Here is a 19,010-nt window from a genome sequence, read left to right on the forward strand (position 1 = left end):
CAAAATCTCCATTCCCACCCCACTCTGTGGACAGCCAGAGGTGGTATTTGCCGGTTCTCGGAAGTGCTCAAAATTTCCACTATCGGTTCTCCAGAACCTGTCACAACCTGCTGGATTTCACCCCTGGTACAACGCCAGAAAATGGGATTGATTGACTAAATCACGGTTCTTCACCAGGTCCTGCAAAAACAGCTGATGGTTTAATTTGAGTTAACTCAGCAATATGAGCCCCTCCCTCTCGCCTTGTTTTAAACCAGGGATGGGGAACTACAGCCCTTTTACGACCTGCGGACTTCAACTCCCAGAATTCTGGGAGTTGAAGTCCACAAGTCACAAAGGGTCCGTAGTTCTCTCCCCCAACTTCTGTTTTAAAGGGGAAAAAAAAAAACTACAATCCCCAACGTGCAATGCAACAATCTCGTTCAGCGGCCTCTACGACGACACGCGAGATTCTAACTCCTCCGTGGGCCCAAGTCGCCCCTACCGTATTTCTCTTTCTGCTTTATGTCAGAAAGAAGGGTGGGAAAGCCCCGCCTCCCCATTTCGGCTACGTACGAGACGCAACTTTTTAAGCATAACGTTTGGAACCGCCTCCTCCTCCTCCTCTTCTCTTCCCCCCCTCCATTTTTTGGCATCAGCCAATCGGAGGCGAAGACCCGCGCGGTGACTTGAAGAGCCACTCCCGGGCCGAGCTCGCACACATTCCGGGCGGAAGGAGGGAACGTTCGGAGCGACGCTCAGCTCTGCTTGCAACAATGGTGAGTGCTTTGCAAAACGGGCGAAGTTTTGAGGCCGGTCAAGATTGCAGGACGGTTTCTTAATTGCGGCCGTTCGAAGAGCGGTTGCTGTGTATTGTAGGACGGTCTCTTAATTGTTTCTTACTTGAGCGGGAGGAGGAGGGGAGGGGGTTGGACTAGAAGACCTCTGAGGTCCCTTCCAGCTTCTATTCTGATTGAGTCGGCTGGACTTGAAGAATAAAAGTCGGCTGCAGGGCGGGAAATGCAGTGGAAAGGGGAAAGTTTTTGGGCGAAGAAATCGGCTGGCTTCTTTTCCTCTTTCCCCCTCCCCAAGTAACACACCTTTTATTCTCTCCTCGGATTTGATTTGCAGTGTGACTTCTCGGAAGATCAGACCGCCGGTAAGTGCTTTTTTAATTATTTTTTTGTCTTTCCCCCGCATTGGGCTATTCATTGGAAGGTAGAATATTATTGGGGTATAAAGGGAGAAGGGGGGGAAACACGCACCCCCCCCATTTCTCTCTCCCTTCAACGCCCTCCGATAGTCTTAAGGGTGAAAAGGTTTTTTTGGGGTGGGGGGGGCAATTTGCGCTTACAATTCTTTTTTCTCCTTCCTTCCTTTGATTCTTCTAGCCTTTTTCCTTTCTCCCCCTCCCCACTCCCTTGATCATTGCTTCTCAATGGTGAGTTTGAAGGAAAAAGAGCAACTCCCCACCAGCACCCTCTCCGCGATTCTTAACACCGTTTCCTGCTCGTTTGCTAACGCGCCCGGGTTTTTCATCTTATCAATGCGGTCCTGCGTGTGTGTGTGTGTGTAACTTGTGCATTGTAGGCCGGGTTTCTTTCTCAGCCCTTTTTTTGTGGGGACCGACGATTCTGTCCTCCCCGACTTCTCATTCCCTTGACTTCAAGATTCACGCCCGGCTCGGCTCTGCCTTTCTACCTGAATTGCGTTTTTTTTTTTTAAAAAAAAATAATAATAAAAAAATCACCTCCCTGCATGGCTCATCATGCATGATGTATTTCCTGGTTAAGGCTGCTTGAAAGGACGCGCCCAGTGGCCTCCATTTTCTGTTTCTTTAGCCAAATGATAACGTTAGGATTTTGTGCATGGAAAAGGTGAGCTGGGAGAATTTAGAGTGTGGAAGCTAGCTTGTCGGAAGCGTTCCTTATTAACCCGGGAGGGTCGATCCTGGTTTAATCCTCGGCTATGCAGATGGAGAAGGCGGATGCAGACAACTCTTTGCCTCCCTAACCCTCTTCCTCTTTCGGCCGGCCACAGAAGCTGCTGACTTTTTTTTTTTTTTTTTTGCAAGGCGGGTTTGGCTACTGCCAGGGAAAGGTCCCTAACCCTAACCGTGCAGTTTTGGAAGAGCTAGTTTTCTCCGTTTGGAGGAGAAGGTGCTTTCAAAGAAGAGGAAAGATGGGCGCCGGGATAGCCGGCTCTGTTGGTTTCCTTATATGGGCAAGAAACTCATTTTGGAGCAGGAAGGGTTGGCAGCTGTCGCATTAATACATTCCAATCTGGAAGCGGATTCCTTTGCAAGGCTGGCTGAAACTCTTAAGGTCTTAAGGGCAGCAGCCACAGCTGACCAGCAGTTGGAGATCCAGGTTCCCATTGAAATAAATCTGATTCTCTTAGTAGGAATAGCTGCTCAGTCCCCCCACCCCACCCCAGTTGGAGAGAGGTCTTGCCAGGCCAGCCCCAGCAAAGTCTGATCCCCTCTGAAGTTTTTGTTGGATGCCGGCATGCTTTATGCATCAGCCCTGTTGAGAGCACAGCTGTCAAATGGAGCAAAGGTTTCTTGAGCTTGGATTAAATTTGATTTCATCTAAATGTGGGGGATGGTTTTTTTTTTATTTTTTTCATGTGCTTAATTTATTGTTGCCTAACCAAGATCAGTCAATACAAAAACACAAAATATTTGGGAGGAGGGACTAGTTGCTTTTCTTAAAAGTAATCTCACCATTTAATTAAAAAGCACCACTTAAGGAATGGTAATTTTTCAAAGTAGTATGTTGATTGGGCTCTTGATCCAGCCAAATTAGCTTCAAATGGAAGATCCAGCTTTAAAAAAAATGTATTAGCAAGCTCACTTCAGTTGTTCACTGTGGAACTTGACCTTAAACACTTATTCCTTCTGGACTAGCCTTCCTATTAACTAGAGGCATCCTTAGGGTGTGGGGGCAGATGACAAAAGCTTTTTTGTACATGCACTGTTTTGATGAAGGCATCGGATCCTTCAGAATCCTTTGGTATTAATTGTGGCAGCAAAAAAGCTAAGTTTTAAATTTTTACAAAAAGAGATGGCTAATGCATTTTACTTGCAATTTAAGAGCCATTTTGACAATTTCACCATTGGATCACTCGGTTAATTGCCTTAAAAAAGTTTTAAAAGTATAAAAGTTCTGTAGGGAAAGAATACAGCTTAGTGAGACATGTCTGCAACTGGCATCTTTGATTAATGAGTCAAGATCTGTGTCTCAACCGTGGCAACTTTAAGCGGTACGGTCTTCAACTTCCCGAATTCCCCAGCCAGCAGTAGTAGTTGGGGAATTCTGGAGGTTGAAGTTGTCTAGAAAAATCTTATCTAGAAAATATCCTCTGCCTGATTCCTGGAAATAAGCTAGGATATCTGATGCATTAATAGCCTCTAGCATTGCCACACAGGTGAAGAGGGCTGCTTTAGGTTGTATGATCAACAATTGTGAGCCTGAATCCATGTCCTAGGTAGAAAGTTTTTTGGCTACAACTCATTCCCCCCCCCTCACTACACCTCCCCCCCCAATAACCTCTAGTTGCAGGAAAAGTGTTTAATTTGAATTTCCCCACCTCCAGTGCTACATTTTCTTGAGTGAAAATAATTAAGAGATGGGGAAGTAGTCTGTTGTGTGTTACCTTGCATGGGAAGGAAACTTGGATTTTATTACATGGCCTTGCGTTGTGTCATGCTTGTTTTGATGTGCCTCAGCTACTACTCTGCTTTTTATGGATTCTTGACTCCTAACAAATGGCAGTATAGCAGAGTGGTTAGAATAGTGGACTGGACCTAAGGAGGAGCCGTGAAGGATACCACTTCTGTGAAGGATACCTGAGAAGGGATACCCTTAGGGAAGAGTTATATATGCTAAACAGAATTCTTTCAGTAAATAGCATTTTAAAAAACATCACAGTTGTATAATTCATTTGTCCACATTTTAAATTGGAGAGCAAGACTTTTCTGTGAACTAAAAATCAATCTCTTGACAATACAGGTAGTCCTTGATTTACGACCACAATTGAGTCCAAAATTTCTGTTCTTAAGTGAGACATTTGTTAAGTGAGTTTTGATCCATTTTACGACCTTTCTTGCCATAGTTGTTAAGTGAACCACTGCAGTTGTTAAATTAGTACCCTGGTTGTTAGGTGAATCTGGCTTCCCCATTGACTTTGCTTGTCAGAAGGTCGCAAAAGGTGATCACAAGATCCTTATTTGTACAATTGTCCATATACTAGTCTGTCTAGGTGCCTTAGGTCAGGATGAAAAATGAAGAGAGAGATCAACTGATTTTTTTTTTTTTTTTTAATTTGATTTATATGCCGCCCTTCTCCGGAGACTCAGGGCGGCTCACAATGCGTTAAGCAATAGCCTTCATTCTTTTGTATATTTTATACAAAGTCAGCTTATTGCCCCCACAAACTGGGTCCTCATTTCACCTACCTTTAGAAAGGATGGAAGGCTGAGTCAACCTTGAGCCTTGGAGAGATTCGAACCAGCAGAAATTGCAGGCAGCTGTGTTAATGACGGTGCACCAACCACTGTACTATCAAGGCTCTTTTTAAAGATGTAAATCATGCCACTTGCTTTGCATGGTTCTAAAATCATGTGCTGGGAGAGACTTAAAAAAAGCTTTCTCCAATTTGGATCAGTCCAGATGTTTTGGAGTATAATCAAACCTTTATTACAGTCAAAGTTCATCATTTTAGACTACAGTGCCCTTCAGGCCCAATCAGCATAACCAATGGACTAGTAATAATAATGTGGCCAAAATCTCAAGTACATTGCTGACAACATACTGCTGAGTTATAGAAAACAAACAGAACTGGGGCTCCCCGTGTTCAGTTCTGGTGCTTTGATCAAACTTACGAACTGCCCCTCATTTGACCATTTGCTATGGGAATGCCCATCCACAAATTCTCTGTCCTTTACCTTCACACAGATAAACGTGTACATTCCAGATTTACTGTGGCCAGCACATGATTTTAGAACCATGCAACACAAGTGGCATAAAATGCCATGTAAATCAGTTGATTGATCTCTCCGTTTTTCATCCCGATCCTAGAACAGAAATGGCTAGACAATTTTCCTTTGGACACCATGTGATTCTTGCACAGGATGCTGGATTAGGTAGAAGTGGATCTAATTTAGCGAAGCGTTTGTATTCTTCAGGGAGTGCCCACTGCAGTTAGCAGAGAGCACGTAGGCGTTGACCATCTGCTCCATTTTTATCCTGGTCTTGCTCCAAGAAATAAACTATGGGATATAGAGCTCTACCATCCTCCTCCACCTCCTTAAAATAATTTTGTATGGGAAGTGAAGCAGAGAATGAGCAGCTCAGAGATTTAAGAGTGAGTTTCATGTTTAAAGGGAATTGGGCAATCTCCAATCTTGGTTTAACATTCTATCCACTAAACAAGTAGATTTTCAAGCTCTAGCATAGTATATATTTGGAGCATAAGCCAGGGTGTGTTGATTTGAAGCCGAGACTCATTGAGTCTTAGCAGTGAGTGTCACTGCAAAAGAAGGCCTACAGTTTTAAAGATGTTATGTCAAGTTCTAAGTAAGTTTGGGGGGGGGGGTATAAAAATGATGAAAAATATCATTCCTGACGTTCTGCTTTCTGTGGATGGAAAGGGATAGCTGAGGTGCTGCTTTCTTTCCTTTCCCTTTGCTTAGAATGATGTTTGTTTTGCCTAAGCTTTTTTCCTTGTGACCTTCTGCAGAGTTCAAGGAAGCTTTCCAGCTCTTTGACCGAACTGGTGATGGCAAGATCCTGTATAGCCAGTGTGGAGATGTGATGAGGGCCCTGGGCCAGAACCCCACCAATGCTGAAGTCATGAAAGTTCTGGGAAACCCCAAGAGCGATGGTGAGCGCATATTGTACTGTATCAGTTGGGGGTGAGCTATGGAGGAAAGTGCTGCCGCTCTTGCCTTAAAGGCTGCCTTTTATCTAGATCAGGGGTCTCCAACCGTGGCAACTTTAAGACTTGTGGACTTCAACTCCCAGAGTTCCTCAGCCAGCAAAGCTTGGGATTGGCTGCAGATATCATGGCACCCTGGCCTTATTTTCTGCTGTTCTTCACTGGTGCTCCAGTGTGCTTTCTACTGCCCTAGCCCTACCTTGACCATCTTCCAAAGTTGGTCATCTGAGAGCTTCCGAATGTAGCCACAGACAGCCAGCATTGTTATCTTTAAGAACCACCTGTGAGGAACAAGAAGCTTTCTTGGAATCAGACTGATTGCAATGCAGCCTAAGATTATCCTGTGTTTGATTTCAGGAGTAGAAATGCCATGGTGAACAATTTTTGATGCAAGGAAGATGAACTAATTCAATTTCTTCCTTGCTGATTTTAAACTGCTGTTATAACTACTTTTGTTTTCCTGATGTTAAGACTCAATTCTACTTTTTTTAGAAGAGGGCATTATTAACTCTGTCTTGTTTTTTGGGTCCATTACTATAGCAATATGAGCAAAATCTCCAACCTTTAGTTTAAACTATTTTTTTAATGTGGAGTTTAAATTATATTGAGGAAAGAAGAAATCCAGATCCTAATTCAAAAGGATGTAATTTTGAGATTTGAGGATATAATTTGCGGTCCATCATGTGGAGAGGTACATCTTATTCATGTCCCCTCATTTCTCTTCCCTGCCTTCAGAAATGAATATGAAAACACTAAGTTTTGAACAGTTCTTGCCCATGATGCAAACTATCGCCAAGAATAAGGATCAGGGCTGCTTTGAGGATTACGTGGAAGGATTGAGGGTTTTCGACAAGGAGGGAAACGGCACAGTTATGGGAGCAGAGATCCGCCATGTTCTTGTCACCCTAGGTAAGATTCCATTTAGCTGTTCTTGCTGAGAATTCTGAGAGAAGTCAGTTCAACACACATCTTGAGGCGATCGACAAAAGGAACTTGAAGATGTTGAGGGTGTTGGTTGTTCTTCACCGAGTTTAAAACTACTGCTTCTACTGGGTCATTTTTGCTAAATGACTCGATCTATATCAAATCATTTCTAAACCCATCTGTCTTTCCCTGCAGGTGAGAAGATGACGGAAGAGGAGGTAGAGATGCTTGTGGCCGGCCATGAAGACAGTAATGGCTGCATCAACTATGAAGGTGAAGCCCAGGGACCTGAACATGCTTTTGGCCTTGAAGTTGCCTTTCATGATTCAAAGGGCCTGATATCTCTTTACTCTGGGGAGTTGGATGGAAAACTCTGGGATTGGGAATGCTTTGCAAGGTTTTCAGTAGTGTGTGTATTTTCTCACATAGTATAAATACACCTTTTCTTTCCTATTGACGTAGAAGGAAGTTCAGGTAAAGTCTAGGGCCCAGGGGAGGGGTGGGGGAGTGGCGGTGATTATTAGGGAAAGTCTTTGTCCGAGGGAGACCACTGTTCCTCAGATAGCCGGATGTGAGTCCCTTTGTGTGAAGTGGGGCTGTGGGGTGCAGATGGGTTTGCTGGCTACGTACCTGGCTCCCTGCCACGTGGCAGCGACCCTGCCCGAGCTACTCGACGTCATTGCCGGGGTGGCGGTTGATACCCCCAGACTTATCGTCATGGGGGATTTCAACCTTCCATCCGCGGATGAGGCGTCAGAGGCGGCTCGGGAGTTCATGGCTTCCATGACGGCCATGGACCTGACCCAGTTAGTTCAAGGCCCAACTCACATAGGGGGACACACTCTGGACCTGATTTTTGTCTCTGGTCAGTGGTTGAATGATCTTGGTAGAGGGGACCTAGATATTAAACCCTTGTCATGGACAGATCATTCGCTCCTCCAACTAGACTTTCCTACCGCCTTCCCCGCCGCAGGGAGACGGAGCCAACTAGATGGTTCCGTCCCAGGCGCCTGATGGACCCCGAAAGGTTCCTGACGGAGCTTGGGCCGTTCCAAGACCCTAACACATGACTCGACTGAAGAGCTGGTGGCCGCCTGGGAAAGGGCGGCCGCTGGAGCTTTGGACCGCATCGTGCTTTTGCGGCCTCTGACCCGATGCCGATCTCAACTGGCTCCTTGGTTCTCTGAGGAGCTGAGAGAGATGAAGCGTCGGAAAAGATGCCTAGAGAGCATTTGGAGGACTAGTCAATCCAATTCCGACCGGACACAGGTGAGGTCTTATATCAAGACCTACCTAGTGGCGATAAAAGCGGCAAAGTCTAACCACTTTTCCGCTCTTATCGCATCTGCAGAGAACCGCCCAGCCGCCTTGTTTAGGGTGACCCACTCCCTTCTCCGGGGGGGAGTGCGGGAAGATCCCTTGCAGGGTCGTGCTGAGGATTTTGTGCAATTCCTGCATGATAAAGTCGCTCGGATTCGGGATGACTTGGACTCCGACTGGATGAGTCCACGGGAGGAGACAAGGGCAGGTTTTGAGAATGTTATCTGGGAGGAGTTTGATCCTGTGACTCCCGAGGATGTGGACAGGGTTCTGGGTAAGATTAGTGCCGCCACGTGTTTATTGGACCCTTGTCCCTCCTGGTTGGTGCTGGCCTCCCGGGAGGTTACACGAGGCTGGCTCCAGGGGATTATAAGTGCTTCTTTGAGTGAGGGTGCCTTTCCTGCCACCTTGAAAGAGGCGGTAGTGAGGCCCCTCCTCAAGAAGCCTTCCCTGGACCCGGCTGAATTAGCCAACTATCGTCCAATCTCCAACCTTCGTTTTGTGGCGAAGGTTGTTGAGAGCGTGGTGGCACGACAACTTCCCTGGCACCTGGATGAAGCTATCTATCTAGACCTGTACCAGTCGGGCTTCAGGCAGGGGTACAGCACAGAAACGGCATTGGTCGCGTTGGTGGATGATCTCTGGAGGGCTCGGGACAGGGGTTGCTCCTCTGTCCTTGTCCTATTAGACCTCTCAGCGGCTTTTGATACCATCAACCATAGTATCATGCTGCAGCGGTTGAGGGGGTTAGGAATAGGGGGCACCGTCCTGCGGTGGTTCTCCTCCTTCCTCTCCGACCGCTCGCAGTTTGTGTTGGCAGGGGGACAGAGGTCGACCTCGAGGCATCTCGCATGGGGAGTGCCGCAAGGGTCGGTCCTCTCGCCCCTCCTGTTCAACATTTATGTGAAGCCGCTGGGTGAGATCATCCGTGGTTTTGGGGTGAAGTGTCATCTGTACGCTGACGATACTCAGCTGTACATCTCCACCCCAGACCACCCCAACGATGCCCTTGATGTGATGTCCCGCTGCCTGGAGGCCGTGCGGGCCTGGATGGGGAGGAACAGGCTCAGACTCAACCCCTCCAAGACCGAGTGGCTGTGGCTTCCGGCGCCCCGATATAGTCAGCAGGTGCCATCGCTGACTATTGGGGGTGAATCCTTGCCCCCCACAGAGAGGGCTCGCAATCTGGGTGTCCTGGACGCACGGCTGTCTTTAGAAGAGCACATGACGGCCGTGGCCAGGGGGGCCTTTTATCAGGTTTGCCTGATTCGCCAGTTGCAGCCCTTTCTGGATCGGGACGCCTTGCGCACGGTCACTCACGCCCTTGTCACCTTCCGGTTGGACTATTGTAATGCTCTCTACATGGGGCTCCCCTTGAAGAGCACTCGGAGGCTCCAACTGGTCCAGAATGCGGCCGCGCGGGTGGTTATGGGTGCAACTCGTTGCGCCCACGTGACACCCCTCCGCGAGCTGCACTGGCTCCCAGTGGTCTTCCGGGTGCGATTCAAGGTGTTGGTTACCACCTTTAAAGCGCTCCATGGCATAGGACCCGGGTACCTCCGAGACCGTCTTCTGCCACCAATAGCCTCCCACCGACCAGTCCGCTCCCACAGAGAGGGTCTCCTCAGGGTGCCATCGGCCAAGTTATGTCGGCTGGCGACACCCAGGGGGAGGGCCTTCTCTGTGGGAGCCCCACCCCTGTGGAATGAACTGCCCCCGGAAGTACGTAAGATCTCCGACCTCCGGGTGTTTCGCTGCGCTCTGAAGACCCTGTTGTTCCGCCAGGCCGGGCTATTAACATAACGTTTTAAATTGGGGTATTTTAAATTTCTGGGATTTTAATTGGAGCCTAATTATTTAATGATTTTAAATTTTAATTGTTGTTTTGTTTCTATGTTTTTAAATAGGCTGTACACCGCCCTGAGTCCTTCGGGAGAAGGGCGGTATAGAAATAAAATTATTATTATTATTATTATTATTATTATTAGGGAGAAGGTGGGCAACCTGGAGCGCTTAAGTATTTTTGAATACCTCTCCTCCATTTCTTGCTTTTTGGTTGGAGCTGGTGGGAATTGGTCCAAAAGATGTAGAGGGCCGCTGATTGTCTATTCCTTCCATGGTAAATGACTATATTTAACAATATGGAGTAGTTGGTGGTTTTTGGTCACCAAGTGAAGGAGCTGCCAATCATGCCGGTGGCTGCTAATTGTCCCCTTGTTTTTTTTAAAAAAAAACAAACCACCTGTCTAGAAGTGTTTCTCAACATTTAAGATGTGTGGACTTCAACACCCACTCTGGTTTAGGAATTCTGGGAGATGAAGTCCACACGTCTTAAAAGGGGCCAAGGTTGAGAAGCACTGGCCTCAAGCAATATGTTTGCGAATCCTATTAAGCAAGGGGCCAGTGCTATGGCAGCTTTCCATTGCTTTGTGTTGTGGGAGTTTACATATCCTGTGAGGAATCCAAGTGATTTGGGACTGTTGGCTTGTTAAGAAGGGGCGACTTGGGGGAAGAAGTTGATGTGCGAGTCAAGCTAGTTTGTCTATGTACAAATAACTCCCTTGCCTCAAAAGCTCCCTGTAACCTTGTGCTGTGTCTGCTGCATTTGACTGTGAACATAAGTACAGCAGAGACTGCAGTGGTCCCTCGTGATGTGTAGTGTGTGTTGTGTTCCATGTGTCTGTTTTTATTTAATTTGCTTGATCAATTTTGATGTTTTTCCTTTCTACAGCATTTGTGAGACACATCTTATCAGGGTGAATTCAAATGGGGTACGCCTCCTCCAAACCTATTCTTTTTTTTTTTTTAACAGCCTCCCTTTTTTTTTGCTGCCCGAAAAAAAAAAAAAAGGAAGATGTTTGCGCTCTACTTTTTCCCCCCTCCTTCCCAATTTCTCTTATTCGGCATCTTCCTCCATTTCTCCCCAACTTCTAGCATGTCTCTGCATGTAGCTGACTATGTGTATTCTAAGCAAAGGTGGCTAGGAAAATGAGGCAGCTCTGACTAGGCTTAAAGCAAGACTGTGCCTGTGGAACCTCAGACTGTCAGTGGCAGTATAAGGGGAAATGTTTAATCTTTAGAAGGGTAAAAGGGCTCAAGGCCTGGATCTGGGGGTAATCAATATGCCTTGAGCTGCCATTGTAGATGATAAAAGGTCCTGTACCATCCTCTTCCTCTTCTAATACATATGAGCTGGGTTCCCTCTGTGTGATGGCTCCCAGGATAGCCTCAGCCGAGAGCTGCCTGAAGAAATGGGTTGCTCACCAGCAAATGGCTAATTGGTGACTACGTTAGAAAATCCTTAGTATCCTTGAAGTGCCTTTTAAAAATCAGGAGAGGGGGGGAATATCTTAATGGTTTCAATTCATTAGAGTTCTCAGGGTGGTTCAGAGGAAATTAAAGCTGTGATCCTTAGAAATAATTTAGTCCAACCGTCTCTATTGATCTATAGGAAACCTATAGTATCCAGTTCATGCCTGCAGCCTCCTGAAGGTTTCAGCATAAGCCCCAGAGTTCGCCCAAACATTGCTGTTGGATTAGAACTTTTAAGATCAATAAAACTGATTTACAGGTTTAGTGAAGATATATCACCATCAGAGGATTTTCCTCACCATGGTCTGGAAATAGCTTGCCATTTCTTTCTTTTGGAGTGCCTGTTTGAATCCCTAGTCTAGCCCAGGGGGTCTCCAACCTCGGCAACTTTAAGCCTGGAGGATTTCAATCCCATAATTCCCCAGCCAGCAAAGCACAAAGCTGGCTGGAGAATTCTGGGAGTTGAAGTCCTCCAGGCTTAAAGTTGCCAAGGTTGGAGACCCCCTGGGCTAACCTGTAGCCTTGGACCTCTTATGGGGTGTCCAAAACAGATAGTCCTCGACTTAACAAGCATACGTTTAGTGATCATTTGAAGTTACAACAGCACCGAAAAAAGGACTTGCAACTGTTTTTCATACTTTTGACTGTTGCAGCATTCCCATGGTCACATCAAAATTTGGATGTTTGGCAACTGGTTCATATTTATGCAGTGACCTAGGGTCATGTGAACACCTTTCGTGAGCCTCGGACAAGCAAAGTCAACGGGGAAGCCAGATTCACTTAACAACCAAGTTACTCAATTAGCAACTGCAACGATTCACTTTCTTCCACACTTGTGACAAGAAAGGTCATACAATGGGGTAAAACTCACTTAACAATTACCTTGCTTAGCAACGGAAATTTTGGCCTCAAGTGTGGTCATTAAGTCGAGGACTACCTGTAGCTAGGTTTCCAATTAGCCAAGGTTGCCTCGGCTCTTGGGGAACTATCGCACAAACGGCATTTCATTGTAATTGTAAAGTTACATCGAATAGAGCTTGGGGGAAAAGCCGGCTGTTTGTGTGGGCTGTGTGCCTATGTTGTGGAGTGTGCCCCTCCATCATGCCTCTCAAAGGCCAAATGATACCTGGAAAAATGGCACGCCTCTTCCCTATGTACTTGATGCCGCTGTTGATTTAGCATGCTGTTAAAAAGGTTCTTCTCGTGTTCTGTTGAATTTGACCCTCCTATAAATTTAAGCTCAGGAGATTCGGTCTTGTCCTCTGAGTCAGCAGAGTAAGACTTTGTTCTCCTCTGCAGTGGCGTTACACGAATCTGAAAAAAAAAACCAGTGTCTTGTTTCTCCTTCCTTCCCTTTGCATCACCACTTCCTTCTGGTTTTCTCCAGACTAACTATAATCGTGGCTTTAAACCAGCCTGCTACAATCTGGTACCTCCCAGGTATGTTGGCGCTGAACTCTCAACATCTCTCAGTGTTGGCTGAAAAATTTTGGACCGTGAAAAACAACACATTTAAAGGGCCCCAAATTGGGGAAGCCGCCTTCAATTTTTCCTTTCTTCTTCATCTCACCCAAAGAGTGAATTTAGCAAGCAAGGCTTGGCTTTTCTGTAATTTTGCTTGGCGCTTATGAAAGTAAGTGTGTGTGTGTGCGCACACATGCCACACAACTAAGTCCCAGAGCTGCTGTTAAGGGAATCTTTGCTGGGTTAGGATCTCACTAGTATTTCAGTCTGTTTCTGATTTCAAATCAGGCATATGGAGCGGGTACTACCGAGTTTTCCCCACATATACAAATCCATGCCGGTTTTTCTTAACCAGCATCAGAAACTCCAAAATGCTAACCTTCATAGCTTTACTTTATTTTTATTTTATTTTTTTATTTATTTTTTCCTGACGGTCAAACTGGTATCTCTCCCAAATCTTATTCTCTCCTTGAATAACTTTCACTCTGGCCTAATTGTAATGTAGAACTATGAAGACAAAACATGGATGTATGAAAGCACCCAAAGTTAAGCGGAATGCATTGTGGAGCAGGGCGGCCATGCTGACAGAGCGCCCTGCACCCTCATTGGCGTGAGAGCTAGACTGTATCCACCATGCCTCTTAAGTCAGTGCCTCCCCTCACCTTTCCAGTTTTGTGGACCGGTGGGAGGGGGGACGTATCTATGCAAGCGGCAGGTGAACACTCGTGCGCAAGTAGAGCTGTGCATGCGCTCACCCGCCACTTCGGTGGCCCAGTTCCAAACAAGCTGAGGCCCAGGGATTGGGGACCCCTGCTCTTAGTGAAGGGTCTATATAAACAGGAGTGCATTGGAGGTGGTGGGGGGGGAGAGATGAGTTCTTTATTTGGGAATTCACTATACAACTCGTGAAACCTTCAGATTTATCTGATAATGTAAATATTTCTCCTGGTGAGGGTATTCTTGGCAGATGAAGCTGGATGTTTCATGAGGCTGTAAACGGGGGTAGGAGTGAAGATTGGGTTTGGGTACAAGAGTATTTATAAGTGAGCCGTAGGAAGGGACCGTGTATCTTTCCTACTAGGAAACAAAGCATATATTCAAGATACCTGTATGTGTGTACATGCAGACATGCTCGTGCTGATTTTAAATTTGCCCTGAATTTGGATTTGGCTGTGAGAATCAAAATAGCTCTCTATAACCTTTCCTTCCGTTATTCAGAAGCAGGGAGAAATGTAGGAACCAGTCCACGATTGGCAGCGTGGTTACAGTATATAGTAAAACTGGATTGGCAGCCCTCCAGCTCTTTTCAGCCTTCAACCGCCACCTCAGCCGAAGGTCAAGTGGACAGTCTTTCTTTATAGCCCTGCGCTGTAGCTGCCGCCTGCCTGCCTTTATTTTATTTTTTTCCTCCCTCGCCCGCTTTCTTCCTAGGTAGGCTCAGCCAGAAAGCTGAGTCCTCCTCTGCTGTAGCTGAGTGCCTCTCCAACTACTCTTCCTCTCTGCCAGAAGCAGATTACCTTCCTAGGATGAGCTCCAGAATTGTAATGCCTGGCATATTATAGCGATAGAAGCAGCTGTAATCTCATCTCTTTTCTCTGCCCGTGTTGCCTTCTTACTTTGTTGCTTTAGTTTCAGATTTGGGGAGATTGGTGGTGTTGGTGGCGGTAGTTCTGTAGTTGAATGGATGGGGGGTGGGGTGGGGGGAAGAAGCTGCATAGGTTGTAGGCAGAGCCCTAGTACAGGTAGTCCTCGACTTAACCTTAGTTCGTTCAGTGACTGTTTGAAGTTACAACAGAACTGGGGGGAAAAAGTAACTTATGACCAGTGCAGCATTCCCATGGTTACATGATTTACATTCGGATGCTTGATAGCTGGTTCATACTGTATTTTGGATGGTTGCAGCATCCCGCCAGGGCCGTGCGATCACCTTTTGGCAACCACCTGAACAAGCAAAGTCAGTGGGGGAGCCGGATTTACTTTATAATTGTGTTAGTCATTTAAAAGCTTCAGTGACTCGCTTAACCAACTTCTCATTTAACAATGTAAATTTGGGGCTCCGGTTGTGGCCGTTGAGGACTACCTGTATCTCAGTGCAGGGAAGGGGATACATTGGCCTCCTAATCTGGGTTACTGGCAGGATACAGATTTCAAACTGGACTTCTGGGGAGAAAAAAAATAATGTCTTTTTGTCTGTCAGTCTTTTTTTGGGGGGGGGGGGGGAACCAAAAGGCGATATCTTTTCGAAGAAGCTTAACATTATTAGAATATTGTCACCTCTCCTACAAGCCCAACCTGCAAGAGGGAGCTTTGGATGTTCTGTTTCTCAGGAATACCTCTCTACAAAAACGGTTCTTCCACATAACGCTGCAGTCTCTGGCCAGTTCTAAATCCCATGTTCTGGCAGGTCCCATTTTTCCCTCCCCGGTAGGATTAATCTGGCCCCGTATTGACTAGCCGGTGGAGTCTCACACCGTGTTTTTTTTTTCTCTCTCTCCAGAGTTGGTGCGGATGGTCCTCAGCGGCTGAAGATGACCTCCAGCTTCTTCTCTGAAACCTTCCTCCAGTTTATCCATCACATGATTGTGCCTTTTTACCTATGTATAAAACTGCTTTTGGTTCCCTCCTCTCCAGCCTCTCGGTTTAGTTCTTGGACAGTTACGGGAGAAAAGAGTGACCCATAAGAAGGGCGCTCCAGAGTAACAGCAAACCCCAGGCTGCCTGGCTTGTATTGCATCACTTGAGTACTTGAGAAGTGTGTGGCTGATTCTCCCTCCCAGTTGCTTTAATAAACTGTTCTGGAACTATCTTGTGTCACTTTTATACTTTTGGCTGATTGGATAAGCAACAAACATACCTGGGTTCTATTTGGTTGGAAAGAGAAGTACAGATAAGCCCTCAACTTTTAACAGTTCATTTGGTGACCATTCAAAGTTATGATAGCAATGGCACTTAGACTTATATACTGCTTCACTGTGCTTTACAGCCTCTCTAAGCAGTTTACAGAGTCCACATATTGCCCCCCCCCAACAATCTGGGTCCTCATTTTACCCACCTCAGAAGAATGGAAGGCTGAGTCAACCTTGAGCCTGGTGAGATTTGAACTGCCGAACCCTTGGCAATCAACAGTCAGCAAAAGTAGCCTGCAATACTGCATTCTAACCACTGCGCCACCATGGCTGAATGCTGCTGAAAAAAAGTAACTTATGACCATTTTTCATACTTATTGTAGCATCCTCACGGTCATGCGATTTAAAATTCAGATGCCTGGCAACTAACTCATGACGAGTGTAGTCATGTGACCCCCTTTTGCGACTTGACAAGCAAAGTTAATGGGGAAGCCAGATTCACTTAACTGTGTTAATAACAACTGCAGTGATTCACTTAACAACTATGGCAAGAAAGGTCACAAAATGGGGCAAAACTCACTTAACGAATGTCTCACTTATCAACAAATGTTGGGCTGAATTGTGATCGTAAGTTAAGGACTACCCGTATTCTTGCATCCGCAGGGAATCATTAGAAACAACCTTGCCAAGAGTAGAAACAAGCAATAAAAGGAACGTGCAGGTAACCAAAGCTTTAGGCTTGAGTTCCTGGATCATCTTGCCCATCCATCATTCATTATTCAGCTCACAAATGGAGCTTATGAAACTGGCTTGGAATTTTGCCTCCCTTATGAGGGTTCGTAAACAGTGCAGCCTTTGGTTGACTTCAAAATGTTTTATTTAATAAAACAGGACAAATAGGAAGGAAATAACGAAATACAACGGAACAATAACTAGGCTGTTATTCAGTGCTGTGGCCATTAAAAATGGCCCCCTGCTATAATTGGAAAAAGTCTCCTAGAAGCACATGTAGATGTCGGGGCATTATTCCAGTGTGGCCTTGTGCTAATTCCTTCCTTCCGATCTGTTTTTTATTTGCACAAGCTGCTTTAACATAGGATTTAATTTAATTTATTGCATTTATATGCCGCCCAACTCCCAAGGGACTCCCAAGGATACGTTAGCATAAGGAAAATCTGGCATTAAATCGATGCCCCTTTCAGGCACTAAGCTCCATTGTCCAAGCCAAGGATAGCTTTGCCTTTCTTAAAAGGAAGAGAAGGTATTTGTGGCCGAATGAGACAGCTAGTAGCACCTCTTAACAGCACCCGTAGCAGGACCAAATAAAGGCAAGAGCGCTGGAGCACGTTGAGCAGGAAGCGGCTGCTGAGGAGGGAGTTCAGTGAGAAAGGAGACGGCAGCAGCTTCGCCTACCCGTTCGTCATCACCACCACCACCTCTTATGAAAGATTGCCAACTCAATTCTGCAATGCCTTCCTTAGAGCAAAGCAGAAACAACTATTTTCGACATGGATTCTTGCTCTGTGAGTCAGCAGGGAGAACCAGCTAGCATCACAGAAGCAAGCCTGTTAAGTGGGAGACTGAAACATCACCTCGTGAGTAAGCTGCATAGAAGATTCATAAAAAAAAAAAAAAAAATGCCCGCACTTTGATCCTCATCCTGCAGCACTCCACAGAATATTTACATAGAACATTTGGCTACGTGTTCTATTTCTACATGGCCAGCGGTTAAAAAAAAAAAGGGGGGAGGAGGGGGGAAATCCACTCCTGTCAGCTCGGTTATGAAAAAGTATTTGACCCTCAGTACAATTTGCCTGTGTGTGTTCCGCACTTCCATTAACACTCTCTTTACAGTAAGAACCATTTTAGATGCTGTTACCTGTGGATAGTCAAACAGCTGGTTAATGGCAAGTTTTCAAAAGAAAATTAAACATCAGCCTGTTGTGATACTGTTTTTAGGACAGTAATTGGTGCAGTAGCTCTTAGCCATATTAAGATGGATAGAGACCATAATTTTCAGAATCCCAATCTGAGGCAACAAATCATCTTGAGTAACAAAATCCTCAGAACAAGAGTGCCCTCTAGAGCATCTGGAATCTACAGAAAACTGTAAAAAAAATGTTGCTTACTATTCACACAACCCTTCTTCCAGGTTTATCTTCTCACATTCCCATCACCCATTTATCTTTTGCTTTCTAAATAAGTACTTCATGGAAAATAAAAATTTGTTCATTTATTTCTACCGTATATGCATCCCAAACTGCTTCAAGATCTGTCAGTCATAGGTATGTTAAACAAATAATAAAAATGAATCTTTTGAAGGCTCAAATCGAATTGTCTAAGGAAAGAGAGTAGTTTTCATTGTGTCCCTCCCCGCCATCATAAAGTCTTGCCTCCCTTAATCATGTTGTCAGATAATCAGGCTCACCATAAGAAATGTTTGCAATCTCAAAAATCTAGCTATGGCAAAGACAAATGGAGTAGAATAACAAGAGTTGGAAGGGACCTTGGAGGTCTTCTAGTCCAACCCCGCTTAAGCAGGAAACCCTATACCACTTCAGACAAATGGTTATCCAACATTGAATATTTGAATGTTTTTCAATAGATTAGAAAAGTATATCCTACTTGTAAAGAGTTTGATAGTGGAACCAATGGCCCAGATAAATGGCCTCATTCATTCAACACAATCAAGCAAAGACTGGATACTTATCTCCTGGGAATACTTTAATTTGAATTTCTGCATTAGACAAGGGGTTGACCTCAAATGCTCCTTTTAACTCTCATCAGATTTATCAGAGGTCACTTCCTTCCTTTGCTGACTTTTTAAAAAAACTGCTTTTAATCTTCTACTTTTTCTTTCACAGTTCATCACTGTTTTTGTTAGACAGGGAGTGTACTCTTAATTTTACTCTGAATTAATTTAGCTATTAAGTGGTAAAGTCAAGAGAAAAGACTCTTCTTGCCAAATGTTCAGGTACTCTAGTTTTTAAAACAGCTGTTTTTAAACTCGATTCCCTTGTTGTGAACTTTCCAGTATGAAAACTGGTCTAATTTTCAACGAAAATTTGTGTGGTACATTCCAAAGCAAAAGGTGTTCGGTCAAAATTGAGCAAAATTTTTCGGTCAAAAATCAGCAAAATTTTTAGTTTTGTTAGCCAAAGCCAAGAGAAAATAAAGAGGATGCTGCAAAGTTAGAGATTGCACATGAATATTCTCATGTGATAG

General features: G+C 45.2%; 1 protein-coding gene across 2 annotated transcripts; it reads left to right on the plus strand.

The window, feature by feature from the left end:
* The first annotated feature begins 446 nt into the window (after positions 1-446).
* Positions 447-15,743, plus strand: LOC117662753 (myosin light polypeptide 6). 2 transcript variants are annotated; one of them, XM_034412334.3, is made up of 7 exons: positions 447-758; positions 1,111-1,138; positions 5,722-5,865; positions 6,655-6,828; positions 7,039-7,116; positions 10,895-10,934; positions 15,437-15,743. In XM_034412334.3, the coding sequence occupies exons 1-6, from the start codon at positions 756-758 to the stop codon at positions 10,921-10,923; spliced, it is 456 nt and encodes a 151-aa protein (XP_034268225.1). In that variant the 5' UTR covers positions 447-755; the 3' UTR covers positions 10,924-10,934; positions 15,437-15,743. The 2 variants fall into 2 exon arrangements, with proteins under 2 accessions (XP_034268225.1, XP_034268224.1); XM_034412333.3 differs by lacking the exon at positions 10,895-10,934.
* The last annotated feature ends 3,267 nt before the right edge of the window (positions 15,744-19,010 follow it).

The sequence above is a fragment of the Pantherophis guttatus genome, chromosome 2 (assembly GCF_059756535.1).
Source record: "Pantherophis guttatus breed Tessera chromosome 2, ASM5975653v1, whole genome shotgun sequence".
NCBI classification, from domain to species: domain Eukaryota; kingdom Metazoa; phylum Chordata; class Lepidosauria; order Squamata; family Colubridae; genus Pantherophis; species Pantherophis guttatus.

Excerpts from the sequence above, each read along its gene's own strand:
- LOC117662753 (XM_034412334.3), top strand. Across the intron at positions 1,139-5,721 it reads CTCGGAAGATCAGACCGCCG|AGTTCAAGGAAGCTTTCCAG; the intron begins GTAAGTGCTTTT and ends GACCTTCTGCAG. Across the intron at positions 6,829-7,038 it reads CCATGTTCTTGTCACCCTAG|GTGAGAAGATGACGGAAGAG; the intron begins GTAAGATTCCAT and ends CTTTCCCTGCAG.